This window comes from Zootoca vivipara, chromosome 10 (assembly GCF_963506605.1).
Source record: "Zootoca vivipara chromosome 10, rZooViv1.1, whole genome shotgun sequence".
Taxonomy (NCBI): domain Eukaryota; kingdom Metazoa; phylum Chordata; class Lepidosauria; order Squamata; family Lacertidae; genus Zootoca; species Zootoca vivipara.
Window position 1 is genome coordinate 33,813,098 of NC_083285.1, and position 16,467 is coordinate 33,829,564.

At 42.5% G+C, this 16,467-nt stretch overlaps 1 protein-coding gene across 1 annotated transcript in view; it reads right to left on the reverse strand.

Annotated features, from left to right (window-relative positions):
* SLC6A15 (solute carrier family 6 member 15) overlaps window positions 1-16,467 on the reverse strand; it is a 43,104-nt gene that overhangs the window by 20,564 nt on the left and 6,073 nt on the right. The window contains exons 2-4 of the mRNA XM_035128519.2: window positions 7,830-8,312; window positions 3,534-3,691; window positions 1,933-2,059 (exon numbers count right to left, since the gene is read on the reverse strand). Coding sequence (XP_034984410.2) covers window positions 1,933-2,059; window positions 3,534-3,691; window positions 7,830-8,118 — 574 coding nt within the window. The 5' untranslated portion in view covers window positions 8,119-8,312. The remainder of the gene's footprint in view (window positions 1-1,932; window positions 2,060-3,533; window positions 3,692-7,829; window positions 8,313-16,467) is intronic.

The window sequence follows — 16,467 nt, forward strand, 5'->3', positions numbered from 1 at the left end:
TCTGATGTGTCTTGGGCCTCGGGAAACTTTGTTGGCCAAGGGAGCGCCCCAACCAAACTCCATGCAACCTTTCCCCTCCCCGCCCCTGACGCCCCTTTCTCTCCAGATCCGTGATCTGAGCACCCCTGACCCCTTCCCCCTCCCCAGGGGAGCGCGCGCCGGTGGTAGGGAGGGAGAAGGGGAAGCGCGAGCCCTTCCTTAGTGCTTCAGCCTTGAGGACTCTCGCTCGGCGCCTCCTTCAGCGGCGGGCTGTGCTCGAGTCTGCCGGGAGATGGCCCGCCAGGCCGGGACTCATCGAGGCCACCCTCCGGTGTCGCCCCTTTGCTCCGTGCCTGGCCCCTCCCGCAGGGCTGGAGCTCGCCCTGGGCTCGCCGGGCGGCGCGCTCGCAGTGCCTCTGCAGCAGCGGCAGTAGCGGCTCTTCCTCACGCTCCCGCAGGCTCTTTCCCCGAGGCTCCCGCAGGCAGGATGGTTGCCGTAGCCCGGCAGTCCTCGGCGGGCTGCGGGGCAGGTCCGTAGCTGGTGCGGGGTGGTGCCCTTTGCCGTGATCAGGAGCTGGGGGCGCCGGGCGCTGCGCTGCGCCATGTGCCCGCGCGCCCCACTTCCTCTCACTCTCTATGGACGGGGGAGCGGGGGGGCGGCCCCGGGGTGCCCGGCTCGGAGAGCCCCAACCGGGCCGTGGAGAGCTCAAGAACATAGAGAACCAGCAGAAAATGCTGGAGACGCAGCGGCGCCGAATCAAGGAGCTGGGCTCACTGCTTCTTCCAGGGAGACTTTACAGTGTCTTCCTGCGGCAGAGGGGCTGCCCGCCACCGGGACCGCTGCCCTCAGGGAGACAAGAAACAGGGTCCTCTTAAATGGCGTTTTTAAACACCATTTTCTTCCCCGTGCTTGCCGCCTCCGCTGCGTCGGATCGGAGTGCTGCAGAACAGCTGACTGGAGCATGGCTTCACAACTGAGCGCGCTCCTGCAGTGCCGGCTGCAAGGAGTGACTCTGTGAGTGGAGGTGCCTGTGGGGGTTGGTTTCCGCGGTGTGGAAGTATGTCTTATTTTCGGGGTATGTCTTATATTTCTCAAATGCTTAAAAATCCTGCCATGGCTTACTTTATGACTACGTCTTAAAAAGGGGGAAACACGGTATATATATAGGGTCTGACACTTCTGTTTCTAGTGTATCTGAAGAAGTGTGCATGCACACGAAAGCTCATACCAAAATATAAACTTAGTTGGTCTTTAAGGTGCTACTGAAGGAATTTTTTTATTTTGCTTCGACTCCGACCAACACGGCTACCTACCTGTAACTCTACCATATCATAATTCTTTGATTTTGCTTTTCTGACATGCCAGATACTAATAACATTTTTAAAAAAAACAAAACAAAACATTTTTAAAGGTACTGTATAATACTGTATTACAATGACATACAAAATCTACGATAAGTATCTCTGCCAAACTAAACAAGTAGAAATCTTTCATTTCTGGTACTATGATTTTTAAAGCTCCCAATAAGGGGAAATTGAATCAAGGAGCAACTAAATGCACAAGGAAATCAATGAAAGTGTCTATATGTCAAAAATAAAGAGTTAGACCACCAATTTTTTAAAAAATCTGGAAATATTATGGATTTTTTTTCCTTTCTAAATTAGAACATTGTTTATGATAACTATCAAGTGTTATTGCTAAGAATCATACTGGAAAAGCACTATTTTGGGGAAGGATCAATAACTTAATTTAACAATATGAAACATTCCAGTTCAGCTCATGGTTATACAAAACATAAGTGCTACAGTGCTCAAATATTCTTAATCTAAATGCTAGGAAGTCAGGAAGTCAGGAAGGAAGTCGGAAGGAAGGAAGGAAGGAAGGAAGGAAGGAAGGAAGGAAGGAAGGAAGGAAGGAAGGAAGGAAGGAAGGTTAATACACTGGATGCTTACAGGTATGTGAAGAATTTTTCACCAAAGGACATTGGTCCCATGGCAACGGGTGCTGAAAGGACTGAGAAAAGTAAAACAAACTCCATCCAATGATGACATTGTAGTATAGGGCCACAAAAAAGCATACCTGTGGGGAAAGTAAAATATTTTCAGAAGCAATTTTCCTAGTATTGAAAATTTTCCTAGTATTGAACATAGAAAATAACATTTTTTAAAAGGCTCTCTAATGGTCAAGTTCTATTATCTCATGCAGAAACAAACACCAGCTTTGGAAAGAACATGTTGAAGTTTTGATGCATCATTTAGACCAGGCATCCCCAAACTCGGCCCTCCAGCTGTTTTGGGACTACAGTTCTCATCATCCCTGACCACTGGTCCTGGTAGCTAGGGATGATGGGAGTTGTAGTCCCAAAACAAATGGAGGGCTAGGTTTGGGGATGCCTGATTTAGACACACTCTCCTGCCATGGTGCTGCCTGAAGCAAGTTGCTTCACCACATTTTGTGGCAGGGCCAGGCCTAAGTCATGAGCTTACAGTGTACCACAAGGGTGGGAAGCCTCAGGCCCAGGAGCTAAATGTGGCCTCCAAAACGCTCTGTCTGGCAGTCGGAACTCTCCTCATGACAAAACAAACTCTCCCCAACAACAAACTTCACTGGCCCTGCTTCAAATCCTAAGTGTTCCTCGCCCCCTTCCTAGCTGAATATCATTGCTTGCCTAGATAAAGGACAGGAAGGGGTACATGGAAATGTATACATACTAGCCAATGGTACAAAAGTAACATTACAGTTGTTACTCTGCCTTTGTCTCCACTCTGCCACTGGCTTTTTGCCTCAGCACAAACCAAGGAGCTAAAAGAGATTTTCAATCTATATGATTGCATGACCAGGTAATACACTTTAAAAGATAGACAGCACCTGCAATTTCCAAACATTTTATGTGCATTTCCTTTGTTTTAAAGTTATGTTCCCTTCCTGCGGAGAGGTGCCATCAGCATTGGCTTTCCACCAGCTCCTGAACACACACCTGTTTAGGCAAGCCTTCCCTTGAACTTGAGCTTCCTGATCTAATTGTTTTAATTGTTCTTTTAACTGTTTTAATTGTTATTCTTTTTAACTGGCTTGTTTTACTGTGTATTTTAGTTATGTATGGAATTTATAATTGATGTTATACTTGTAAACCGCTTTAGAAGCCATTTGGGCATGTAAGCGGTATATAAATAGATAAATAATATTCTTTAGCACCTTACCTGCTTAACCCAGCCTTCCCCAACCTGTCAGTTCCATTTGTTTTGGACCCATCAACCACAATGTCCAAGAATTTACGAGAGTTATAGCCTAAAACATCTGAAGGGCACAAGAAGGGAGGCTTCTGTAGCCTAAACAAGTGGCATGCCAGCTAATTAGTTTCATAGTTATGTGGGCACTGAGACAGATCCCTTCCTTAGTTTTAATATATAAATCTTAGGTACTCTGCAAATCACAAAGCTAATCCTTCAGCATATTAGCTCCTTTTTGAAATAAAAAGGTATTTGGAAAACTCACGGTATGCACTAAGGCTTGGGAAACAGGTCAGATTACTTACTAGGCAAGCAGTACTTACTACACAGCTTGCAAAACCAATTCCACCAAGCTTGGGGCTGATATAATTCCATACACCAATGCTTCCACGCCGAATTCTCTGACCCACCGAAAGCTCCAAGAAGAAAAGCGGTATCCCTATGACCAGCAGCAAAATTAAATATGGCACAAGATAGGCACCTGGCAAACCAAGAAGATGTTGAGAAACATTGAGAATACAGAAATGTATTTTAGAAAGGAGTGCAGAACAATTTGCATAAATATCTGTTATGGTGGGGCTTGCAAAGGCTGGAACAAAGGCTGTACAAACTAATAGGTGGATGCAATAAGCTATCTCCAATATCAAGGCCCAAAAATCAAAATCACTTTAGGAGTCAGTGTAGCTCAGAGATATTGAGGAAATATGTAGAACAGGCATCCCCAAACTGATGGGGATTGTAGTCCAAAACATCTAGAGGGCCGAAGTTTGGGGAAGCCTGATGTAGAACGTAGTAGCATGGTGGACTCGGCATAGAAAGAAGTACATACAGTATAATTAATGAGTGAGGTATGTGGACAAATTACTGGTGGAAAGGGCTTGTAAAGAAGGGCCCTGCAATATAATCTTCATCTTGAGTTCCTCAAAGCAGATCATTGTGTATCCTTTCCGGATCAGGTGCATCCTTGTCCAGGTGACCAATCAGCACTCCGGAGTCATGCCTGGCTATAATATTGGCTGTAGGGAATCTGATCAGGAATAACTACTGCTCTGGGTCTGCAGGACAAGAAGATGCCACCTTACTCATAATTTACCATATAAAAAGCAACTCTTTTCACTTCAATCTGTATGATACTCTTTCAAGATTTTATTTCCTCTCAAAGACTCAAGATCTACTTCCCATTAACAACCACACAGTTTCGGAGATGTTTGGAAATTAAGCCACAAATTCACACATTTTAAAGTACTCTGTTGTATGTATATATGTGACCTTCGTCTAAATGTAGCCAAAGAAAGCCTGATGGTGCTACATTTTCCATGTGCATTCAGGATCTGAAAGAGAAGTGATTACTTAATCAGCTCCCCCAACATTCTATACCAGGCATCCCCAAACTGCAGCCCTCCAGATGTTTTGGCCTACAACTCCCATGATTCCTAGCTAAGATGACCAGTAGTCAGGGATGATGGGAATTGTAGTCCAACAACCTCTGGAGGGCCGAAGTCTGGGGATGTCTGTTCTATACTGTATCTTCTTTGAATGCCCTGTTCCATATCCCTGGCCACCTAATGCAAATGTCTGTAACCCTGGTGCCCTCCAGAGGTTGTTGGTCTGCAACTTCCATCATCCCTGGCTGCATCTGATGGATTCCAACACCTGCAGGGCACTAAGTTAGGGGAGGGTGGTCCCAAATATCTTGAGTGTACATACAGGGCACACAGCTATTTCTGTCATGGTGTTGATTTTATAGGATGCCCTGCTAAATGGAAATGCACCAAGCACCATCACTGCTTCCTTTGGTAGGTAGCCGACAGTTATCTATTTCAGCTGTTATTTTTTTAGACACTGCTTTTCATACGGAACTCTTGATGGCTGTTGTTTCAATGGATCTTGATTTTTATGTAGTTTTATCAGCTGTTCACCGCTAACCATGCAAAGCAATCACTGCTGGAAATAATATTGTGGGGAGACAAGCTTAGCTGTGGATGTTTTGACAAGTGGCTACCTTGTGCACGCGCATGCACTCACCCTTTGACGACTGCATCATATAAAGATGCCAACCTGCTTGCTGAGATAATGTAGGGGAAATCACTTTGGCAGTAAAGGCCTTCATGTGGCATTAAATAAAAAGCTGTGATGCTTCATCAGTGGAAGGCTGATAGTAGTAGTCTGCCACCATGGGGTAAAAGATGCTAATTCGAAGCTTTTGCTTTCGATTTTCAGACTCCCATATCAGTCTTCAATTGAGGGATCATTGCAGTTTGTTAACTCAAGCAGCAGCATCACCTTTCCTGGATCTTCTTGTGAGTAAGTAACCCTGTGGCACATTTGCTCGCAATTCCTGTGACTGTTTCATTACAGTTCCTGTGCTGCTGAACTGCAGCAGGTGCCAGAGTAACAGAAGTGTTTGCCGGGGTAAGCAGGGCCAAACTCAAGAGAGTTTGTCCTTTCTTCTTCTGCTGAAAATGGACTGCTTCAAACATGAAGTGAGAATGATCAAAATGTTCTAGGATCAACTCTCTAATAATAACATGACTGGTTGTACCCAATCCTAGTCCTACTCACTAAAATTAATGGACCTAAGTTAGTCATGTTGAATAATTTCAATGGGTCTACTCTGAAGTTGGAATTGACACAATACTTCCCATGGATTAGATATTTAGTTACTATATTCCAGTATTTGTAATGTAAAAATAAATGTACCACATTTTTCCGTCTATAAGAGGCCCCCAAGCATAAGACGCCCCCTATTTTGGGGGACTCAGATTTAAGAAAATGGGGGAAAGATGTATCTGTGTATAAGATGCCCCCTAATTTTTGACATTATTTTTAGGGGGGGAAACCTAGTCTTATACATGGAAAAATACGGTACTTTCTTTCTACATGCCTGCATGCATTGCTCCGATATCCAGGCACAATTTTTCACATATTCACACTGCAAACCAAGCAACATGATCTGCAAATGTCCCCATTTGAAGAAATGTCAGGGCAAGCCAGTAATTATGAGAAATCCAATAACTCTGAAGAGCAACAGGAAGTTTAGAAGCCCTTTTTTGCAGCTACAGGAAGAATAATTGCTAGTAATTTGCAGGACAAACAGAAGTTCATATATTGGCAAAGAAAAGAACTGACAAATAAATTGTAAAGCTTTGGAAATGCACTTGGGGGGGGGAATCAATTATTGACATATCCTAATGTGTGTGTTTTACTTTCTCTCCCCACCCCACAACTCTGGGAGCTAATTCAGGGCTGGGGGCAACCCCAATTTGTTCTTTGGTGACCACAAACTGTTGTGGACAGCGTGCAGGTTTAGCATCAGTTGTAGCATATCCATGGCAGCAGCACTAAAATTAAGGCTGCAATCCTACAATGCAGCTTGTTTCTGAATAAATGTAATTCTGATCAGTGTTGAATTTGTTCATTAAGTAATTTTATTTCTGTCCTTTACTTGTGCTATGGATTTGTAGCAGTTGCTTTTAGCTCTTTTACTCCAGATCCCACATGGCAACGGGGACACCTTTTAATCTATTCATGATCCAGAATGGTAGATTTGTGTGCTCCAGTCTAAAATCACTTAATTCAAGAAACTTGTCAGGCTCATCCTGTGATGAATCCTTTGTCTTCAGCTGATGAATTGATTGATTTACTTAATTGAAGCCAAAAAGCATGTTAATAGTGCCGATCTCGATCTGTGAAGGTCTAGAAAAAACTTATCAAATGAATTATGTATTACTTTTAGGAATGGTTTAAACAAGAACAGAAAAGATTTTTTTCATTGTAACCAGTGTCTAGAAAGAGATCCTGATACTTTCATGATACTTACCTGCTGTGATCCTGATACTTATCACCCCCCCCCATTGCTGCTATTTGCAATTTTTTAAAAAATGTGCCCTAAATGCAAATATTTAGAGTGCAATTTTTTTAAAAAAAAACTTTAAATATGAGGTTAGCATACAATCCAAGTTCCACTAGAAAACCCACTGAGGAGCCATAGGAAGTGAAATTAGTGGTTCCCCACCAGCAAGAAAAGTATGTATGCCAGTGGGGTGGAACACTGCTAGAAATGGATAAGAAGAAGAAGTAGAGTTTGGATTTGATATCCCGCTTTATCATTACCGGAAGGAGTCTCAAAGCGGCTAACAATGTCCTTTCCCTTCCTCCCCCACAACAAACACTCGGTGAGGTGAGTGGGGCTGAGAGACTTCAAAGAAGTGTGACTGGCCCAAGGTCACCCAGCAGCTGCAGGTGGAGGAGCAGAGATGTGAACCTGGTTCCCCAGATTACGAGTCTTACCGCTCTTGTCCCTTGGTCCACAGAAATAGTCCAACCCTCTATCTGGGGCTGGCATAGTTACGTAATTCCCTCCAATTATAGCCAATGGAAAGGAATAAGCTCCCCCACTCCTGCCCTGCCCACAGCAAACCTGTAGGGCAACAGTGATGGTAGTAACATTACCCTCACCATATATGTCCAGAAGGATTGCTCTGCTGGTGTTGCATCTGGTTTGTGTCTGGGAGACAGCATAGATTACTATAAGAGTAGAAATGGGATTCACAGACTACAGGGACCAACAGCCACAATCTTTACATAACCAAAGTCAACGAGTAAATATAGAGCCTTACCTCCGCCATTTTTTTGGCACAGATATGGAAATCGCCACACATTTCCCAAGCCTACAGAAAATCCAACTTGTGCCAGAATATACTGAAGTTTGCTGTTCCAAGCCGGTCTCTCATCTTCCACGTCAGATCCCTCTTCCACATCTACATCTTTGTCATCCGAGTCATTAACTGACAGCTCACTTTTCTTGAAAGCATCTTCCACAGAGTCTTCATTTGATAGGAGATCCTTGACTGACTCGATGACATCATCATCTATTTCTCGTTTAACCACTTTGCTGTTCTTAGGCATTTGCAATAAAGAAGCGGAAATGTCAGATCACGTTCTCTTCAGACAGGCTATCCAGCCTCAGTTATTATCTCTGTTCTGCCAAGTCAAAAATATCTGAATGTTTGCTTGAACTGGTTGAGTGAAGGAAGTGTCAACAGTGTCCCTTGTCCAATGTAATCAAGATGTTGGTAATAGCTTGTTGTTAACATAAATACCTGTAAAAACAACAACAACAACTAATCAGATGACAGTAGAAAAGGGCACTTATCTCATTCTGTTAAAAATGGTAGTTCTCTTTTTAGTTCTTTTCTTTACCCAAATGATGGATAAAATATCCATTGCTAATATTTCTTGGCTGCATTATTCCATAAAAAAATCTCCCAAGACTGCAAAAGAAAACATGTAAAAGAATAAAATCTCATTGTTCCCCAGTTCCTTCCCTCTTTCTTCCCCTCAACTCCGTATTTCCTACAACACTAATGTCTCACTCTGAATATGACTGATTTTGTTTGAATGGTTCTATGACTTGAAAACATTGACTCTCTCTCTCTCTCTCTCCATATATATATATATATATATATATATATATATATATATATATATATTCTATTGTTACTCATCACAAAAAATAATAAAAATATATTTTAAAAAGTAAAACATTATGTGATAAATTTGAGAAATAAATGACCCAACTAGATTGTGTGATCACATCATTGTCCTACAGATGTGTGCAAGAAGAGCTCTTGCATGTGTGTGGGGGGGGGGGGTACGTTTGGAGCCTTGCACGTTTGGATAAATTTATCTTAATGGAGCATTCTTAACCGTGGAAATGCCATTCAAAGTTGAAATGTATTGCTTTCAACTTCTAGGAAGCCATATGGTAATTCCTATATGAATGTTAATTGAAATGTGTCACAAGTAAGACCATATTTGGTATCTCTCCTGGTATTTTCATGTGTGAATATTATTAACGTGTACATGAATAATTTTTAATCACAGGACAATGTAAGATTTACATTTCTGTGACAAAATGGGAAACGTGCGGATATTTGACGTCAATTGTGCGAATGCCACATTTTTAGATAGGAGGTCTAGATGTAATGTGCTTTAGCAAAATATTTATTATATGTCATGTCCAGTGAGAAGCTGCATCTTTGCCACAAGCATTCAAAACCCATGGTAGAATTGACTGGTTATAGCTTTATCACCCTTTATGAGTAGATGTATGCTTTAAAGCAGGCATCCCCAAACTTCGGCCCTCCAGATGTTTTGGACTACAATTCCCATCACCCCTGACCACTGGTCCTGTTAGCTAGAGATCATGGGAGTTGTAGGCCAAAACATCTGGAGGGCCACAGTTTGGGGATGCCTGCTTTAAAATCTTACTTGTTTTTTATTATTATCTTTCACTGTTCAGAAATAGTACTTTGCAAAAACCAAATTGCCAATGTTTATATGCTGCCCGAGTCAGAGGTGGAGCTAGCTGCTCTGGCACCTGGAGTGGCACACATGCTGTGCACCTGGGGGTGGGGCTAGCTGCCCATGGGGGTAGAGCGAGTGTCCCGGAGGTGCCGCCCACAGCAAGCCTCCCAGGGGGAAGCCACCCATGGCGAGCGTTCTGGAGGGTGCCGCCTGTGACAAGCATCCCGGGGGGGGCGGCGGCGGCGATGTCACCCCCCTTAGGGGTAACACCTTGGGCAAACCACACCCCTGCACGCCCCCTTCCTCCATCAGGGGCCTGAGTAGATTCAGAGGTCTGTGTTTGGCAAGAAGAGGTATACTCGCATAACTGCTTCAACATGTGCTACAAAGAAATCAATACAGTCCAAATGAATAATGGCATAGTTTAACCCACTTTGGGTGGATTTGAAGTAGTGTACAAAGTGTATTGTAGAGAATGTGGGTCAGCTTGCAAAGGGACTGAGGAAGAAAGCTACCAGTACCTGAATCCGCTTAGCCAAATCCCACTTACATGCTGACAACATTATAACAGCTCAGTCAGTAGAGCATGAGACTTAATCTCAGGGTCATGGGTTCAAGCCCCATCTTGGGCAAAAGATTCCTGCAATGCAGGGAGTTGGATGAGATAACCCACATGGTCCCTGCCAACTCTACAGTTCTACAATTCTATTATCAGTTTGATCGTGTGCATTGGTCCTGAGATTCTTGAAATGTCACTATGCCTCATTTAAATTCTTAATGCAGGTCTGCCTTGCATTAAGAACAAGATAATGGATAAGGGTAGTCAAATTTCCCAGGGCAACTTTGCAGTTTTACTAAGCAGGTGTCATGCCCTTCAAGCTACAGTCCTGAAACTATGGAAGTTATTTCATATGAAGTGATCTACAGGAATGGTTTTGCAAGTGTTTTGAACTCTAAGATTCACCCAATCTTGGCTTTGAAATTTTAGCTCTTTGGATTTCTGAAGAGCTGAATGTTTTCAGGCTTCTTCATCATTTCTACTATAAGGACAAGAAAAATGCAAATTAAGCTGTTCCAAGGTTATTCCATTTATCTTCTAGCTTCCAGACCTTAATAATAACTGAAAAGTCCAGTAAGTTTCAGAAGCACCTGCCCCTATAAAATGAAAATCCTGATTCCATTATTTGACTATTTCTAGTAAAAAAAAACCTCTATAGTAAGTAGATAAAGGATTTTTAGTCTGAATTACATCAGCCAAAGGAGAATGAATAAAACCTGCCTGATTAATATAAATGGGAAATGTACCAAATGTACCAAACCAATCAAGCATTTTCATAACACGGGAGATCATCAAAAACAAGGATGAAAACAGTATCTCATTTCATAAACACTGATAAATGCTAGATCCTGGTACATTTAGATCAATGTGGCCTCTAGATAACTTGGATGAACCTACTAAAAGCTGGCATTAAAGCCTAATAATGGAAAAATAATAGAAAGTAGAGCTATTTACCAGCCAACTTCTATAGAGCAGCTTTGCCAACAGAAGAGAAGAAGAAGAGTTTTGGATTTGATATCCTGCTTTGGATTTGATATACCCTAAGGCAGGCATCCCCAAACTGCGGCCCTCCAGATGTTTTGGCCTACAACTCCCATGATCCCTAGCTAACAGAACCAGTGGTCAGGGATGATGGGAATTGTAGTCCAAAACATCTGGAGGGCCGAAGTTTGGGGGTACTTTCCCTAAGGCATCTCAAAGCGGCTAACAATCTCTTTTCCCTTCCTCCCGCCCCCCCAAAAAAGCTGAATATGCATACCTTTTCTTTTTTAAATGTCTGTTCTGAGATGGGAGATGTGCCTGATGAAATATTAGAAGAGCACAGATATTTTGCAATTTAATATATGGGAAGGAAACAGAAGTAGCCTATTTAAAAAAATATTAATAGCTATACAGGGGGTCAACTTTTTTCCTCTCTCCCAGGCAAGTCAAAGGCATGCTAATCCCAATTGCCCACACTTGGAGCACACCGGTGATTTGCTCTCTGCTGCCAAAACAGAATTAGCATGCCTTGCTATAGGAACGGTAAAAATAGTTTCCTCGGTCAATTTGCCCATCTTTTCAAAAGAAAAAAGAAAAAGAAAGTGAAAACCAAACACTACCTTCTCCAATGACACAGCATTGTAAACACACACATACCGCATGGAGGATACAAATTAAATAACAACACAAGTGTAAAATAATCATGAAAATAAATATAAGCACAGAAAGTACCATTTTAAAATAAAGTATTTAATGTCAATTGGTTTGCTAATAATTTAGGGGAGGAGCTGTAGATCACTAGTAAAGCACCTGCTTTGATTGCAACAGGTCCCAAGTTCAGTTCACATCTTCTCCATGTGTGTTAGTCAGAATCTTATCTTCTGTTGTGACTGTCATCTTGGGCTCTCCTTTAACTCCATAGAGAGCAAAATAAAAAAATTCCTTCAGTAGCACCTTAAAGACCAACTAAGTTTTTATTTTGGTATGAGCTTTCGTGTGCATGCACACTTAATTTTTAGCCATCATTGGCAGTTGAAATTACGCCCTGCAGAAATACAGGAATCTACCAAGTCCTCCCCACCCCCCTCCATACCAATGTTGTTCCTCCAGCATAGAGGCTACACAGGAGATAGCCTCCTACTAACGACTGGCCCAGGGTCACCCAATGAGCTTGGGGGTTGAGTGAAGGTTTGAATCTTAGTATCCCGGGTCCTTGCCCAGCACTTTAGCCACTTCACTTCACTGGCTGTCAGTATTTCCACCAATGTAGAATCGTGTTCTACCAGTGCTACGGGATTTAGGAGAAATTATTACCGAGACGTGGGTGGCCTAGGGCTTGCTGATCAGAAGGTCAGCAGTTTGAATCCCCACGATGGGGTGAGCTCCCGTTGTTCAGTCCCTGCTCCTGCCAACCTAGCAGTTTGCACATCAAAGTGCAAGTAGATACGGTAAATAGGTACCGCCACAGCAGGAAGGTAAACGGCGTTTCCGTGCACTGCTCTGGTTCACCAGAAGTGGCTTAATCATGACCCGGAAGATGTATGCCGGCTCCCTCGGCCAGTAAAGCGAGATGAGTGCCGCAACCCCAGAGACATTAGTGACTGGACCTAGTGGTCATGGGTCCCTTTATTACAGAGACAATGACAATTTCTTCTGGATAAGTTCACACTGTTAGGGAATAATAAGTCCACTTATGTCAGCTCCAAACTTTCAGTTTGTCTTCTGAATTATGTCTGTATGCAGATACCTCAAACAAATTCTAATGCAGTTCTGGAGTGCGACTACTCTAGAATACTCTTTTTTTGAAGCACAGAATGTTGTAGACCTTTTCTTCATTGTATTAAAATTTCCACTTACACTACTATCTAAAATCTGCTATGGAAACCTGATATAGTCGTATCATACTGTCTCCAAGGCTACACTCCAAAACATATTGTCCCCCAACCTGCTAGAAACAGATGCAGTCTCAAGCTGCATGTGATGTGAACTTTCACTAATGAAAGATGGCAAATGATCCAGATAAAAGTGTATTTCTTATATAACTTCACTTTGACATGCTTCTACTTTGAAGCAAAATTAACCTCTTTATATTAGTGTATCAAAACTGTTATCATAAATACAATTAAACTGAAACCATCAACCCTTTCAACATGAGTTTTCTGGAAAACTTTGGAAATGTCCTAAATTAATTTAAATATGGTTTAGCATGTTTGAATATGTTATTTTGTTTTAATTTAATTGACCTGCTTGTTTAAATTACCTGCCTCATGTGAATGTGAATGGGATGATTTGAAAACCCCATTTGTTTTACTCATTTGTAAATATATATATTTTTAATGAAGCAATGCATTTTTAAGAAATGGAAATTTTCTGAAAACATTTCTATCCAGAACCTGGACACATCATGACATTCATCTTCATAAAACCATGTCTGAGCCATTTATTGTTTCATGTGTTATTAGACCATTTTAAAAGTTAGTATCTGAACCAGATATTAAGAAGTGTTGATGAATGTGAAATGGTTTTGAATCAAGTTTCCTACTTTACTGCCATGATAATTCAGAAGGGTTTCTTCTTGCCCCCAATCACCTTACAAGTTTGTCAAGACCTTACAAAGATCATATGAAAAATTTAATAAAGTATAACCGATTTTTTAGGTGGGAGGAAAGATCAACATAAATTAAATAGACAATCCCCTTTTTTTAAAAAAATAGCCTGCTATCATCAATGGAAGGCTGATGTGCTTCATTTGACAGTCATCTTAATAGTTTCACATGTAGCCAATTTCCTAGTAACTTTCAAACACATTAATACTCAAGTTTGTGGGGTTTTTTTAAAAAGTACAGAATCAACTTTTTAAAAGAACAGTTTATGTTCTCATACTTTAAAAGAGATTAAAATGGAAAATGCAGTAGGCAAAGTCAAAACACTCTACATTAATAACCAGAAATAGTTTAGTCACATGAAAGACCTCCAGGGAGCTGCATAACTGCCAGTGCATTTGCCTTTAAAAGAAAAGAAAGGGAAAACCTGCTCCTACTAATAGTAATTTTATGCCAATACTTTTATGGCAGAAACAAATCAAAGTATCAAAACTTTTAATCAGAAAACGAAAACCATAGTTTGTGCACGCACTAATTGTTTGTCTAAACTGCAGCTGTTCATTTCTGCTCCACACAGAATTTTGATGTTTCCATATATAACAGAATTGCATCACTGGAGGCTTATGTGAGGGATCCTACTCAGCCAGACCCTGGCCCCAGTCTCAGACCTCTCAAAAGCAACCAGGGGTTTGGAAGGGTTTGAATACCAGGCACTGCATTTGCAGCTTGAGCAACAATGGTCTCCATCCACCCTGTCAAACCCTTAAGGTATCATGGTTCTGTCCTCAGAATCAGAGGAGAAAGAGCCAACCAAGTCTAAGACTGCAGGGCCACCGGCTGAAGAGCTAGCCCAAGCTCCTGACATTGAACCTCAGCCTACTGAACCACAGCCCACTGAATCAAAGTCACCAAACATCCTTCTCTTAGCCTGCACTTGACGGTTGTGCAGGTAGTGGTGCAGGTAGCAGGCCACGGAACACGAAAGCAGCACACATCTCTGGTCCAAACATTTGACCCCTTAAGAGTCTCCAGTATTTCTGCAAGGACAGCAAACCTTTGGTCAATAAACTGGGAAACAGAGGCTCAAGACCTCACTCTATCTCCAGCCATAGCCAGAGCAAGTTGCTCACTCAGAGCTCTCTGTGGTGCTGAAACCACCATCATAGGTCATGGGCCCTTGTCAGAACCAGGTTAGGACACTCAGACGAGAGCATAAACCCATGAAATTGTCAAGACAAGAGGCAAGTCCAGCTGGTTTCTTAGGAGACTGCAGGATCTCCACTTGCAAGTGTTTTCCTTGGGAATGAGACAGCAGGCATACAAATTCCATGCCCATCATTCCAGTTTGGAAGAGCAGAGTTCCTTCTGTCATCAGCACTCATTCACTATAACTGTGAGGATGAAATTGCAGGATCTGGTGCTTCCCACGTTTCTCTCAGGAGCATGGGCATGATTCTTTAGGTCCAGAACAAATGGGGGGGTTGTTGTTGTTGTTGTTATTTTGTCTAACGCAAGGAGAAGGGAGACAACCTTGGTTAAGAATAATCCCCATTGCTCATGCTACCGATTCCTCTCCAAAGAGCACCCGCCATAGCTGCCTCACAACTGTGAAGGAACTTGATGACTCTCTTGCATCAGCTTTCAATCAGCCTGCCCTCGTGCCTGCAGGATCCTGCTCCCAGCCCACCACCTGCTGAAATGGGGATTGAAAGAGGCCTTCAGACCCAATTGTGGCATGGGAGGGGACAGGGAGCCCTTATGTCCCCAGCTGTGACCAAATCACCCCTCCCCTGCTTTAATGAGACTTGGAAAAACCTTCTATTCATCCCAACAGAAAGCTTTCTAGTGAGCCTATTTGTTGCAGTGTGGGGTAAACTTCCTGAAGATTACAGCTGGGGAGAGAAGGTTAACTGCTGCAGCAGCAGCTTCCAGAAAGTTCAGCCCCATTATGCTTTGAAAAAGCTTGATTTCAAGCTTAATTTATGTTGTTTGGGGAGAGTGAGTGTGGCAGTATCTGCACGTGCATGTGTGTGGTGTGGTGTGGTGTGGTGTGCGCATGATGCACATGAAAGATTTGCTGGTTTGCAAATGTACCACAGGGCCCCCAAAATGTTGTGAGCTCCCCTAGTGACTAATCCCATACACATATTCTAATCTATGTCAGTTTCAGTTCTAGTAGAAACTAAGAAAGAAACCTTTTCTTGAACATTGAGGGAGAAAAGTAGTCTCATGCTGTTTTGTTTTCTTCTTACATGCTTTGTGAACACTTCTGTGAGTACGTAGGTAGCTATCACATAGTTAGTAATTCCAGTAAGCGTAGTAATTCTAGTTTCAAAACTGCCTCTGGCATGGAGCTGGGTGAATGTAACAGTTCTGACAGATGCCCACAACTTTTGCATGCAAAAAGGCACACATATGTCGATTTCAGCATCACGGGTTGTGGTTCTGTCATTTAGCTTTGAATGCAGCTTGAGGTTCTATGGAGACTTCTGAAGTAGTTTTTTTTCCTGAGGGACAATGAAGAACATGGATACCACAGCCAACAGCAGCTCCACAAAACTTCTACCAGCACCGTTAGGAGATATTGCCTCAGCCCAGTCTAAACTGACCCCTCCTCCTTTCAAAAGCATGACAGAAGCACAGCAGCCAAGAAGAAAGTGTCTCCATACCCACAATCCATGCATAGTAAAGCAAATGCAGCCAATTCTGTGAAGGTATGTAAAAAAGCACATATAAAATAATAAGGAAATTCCATCCCATCATCCACACCCATCATCCTGAATTCCCCAGCAGCAAAGGGCCCTT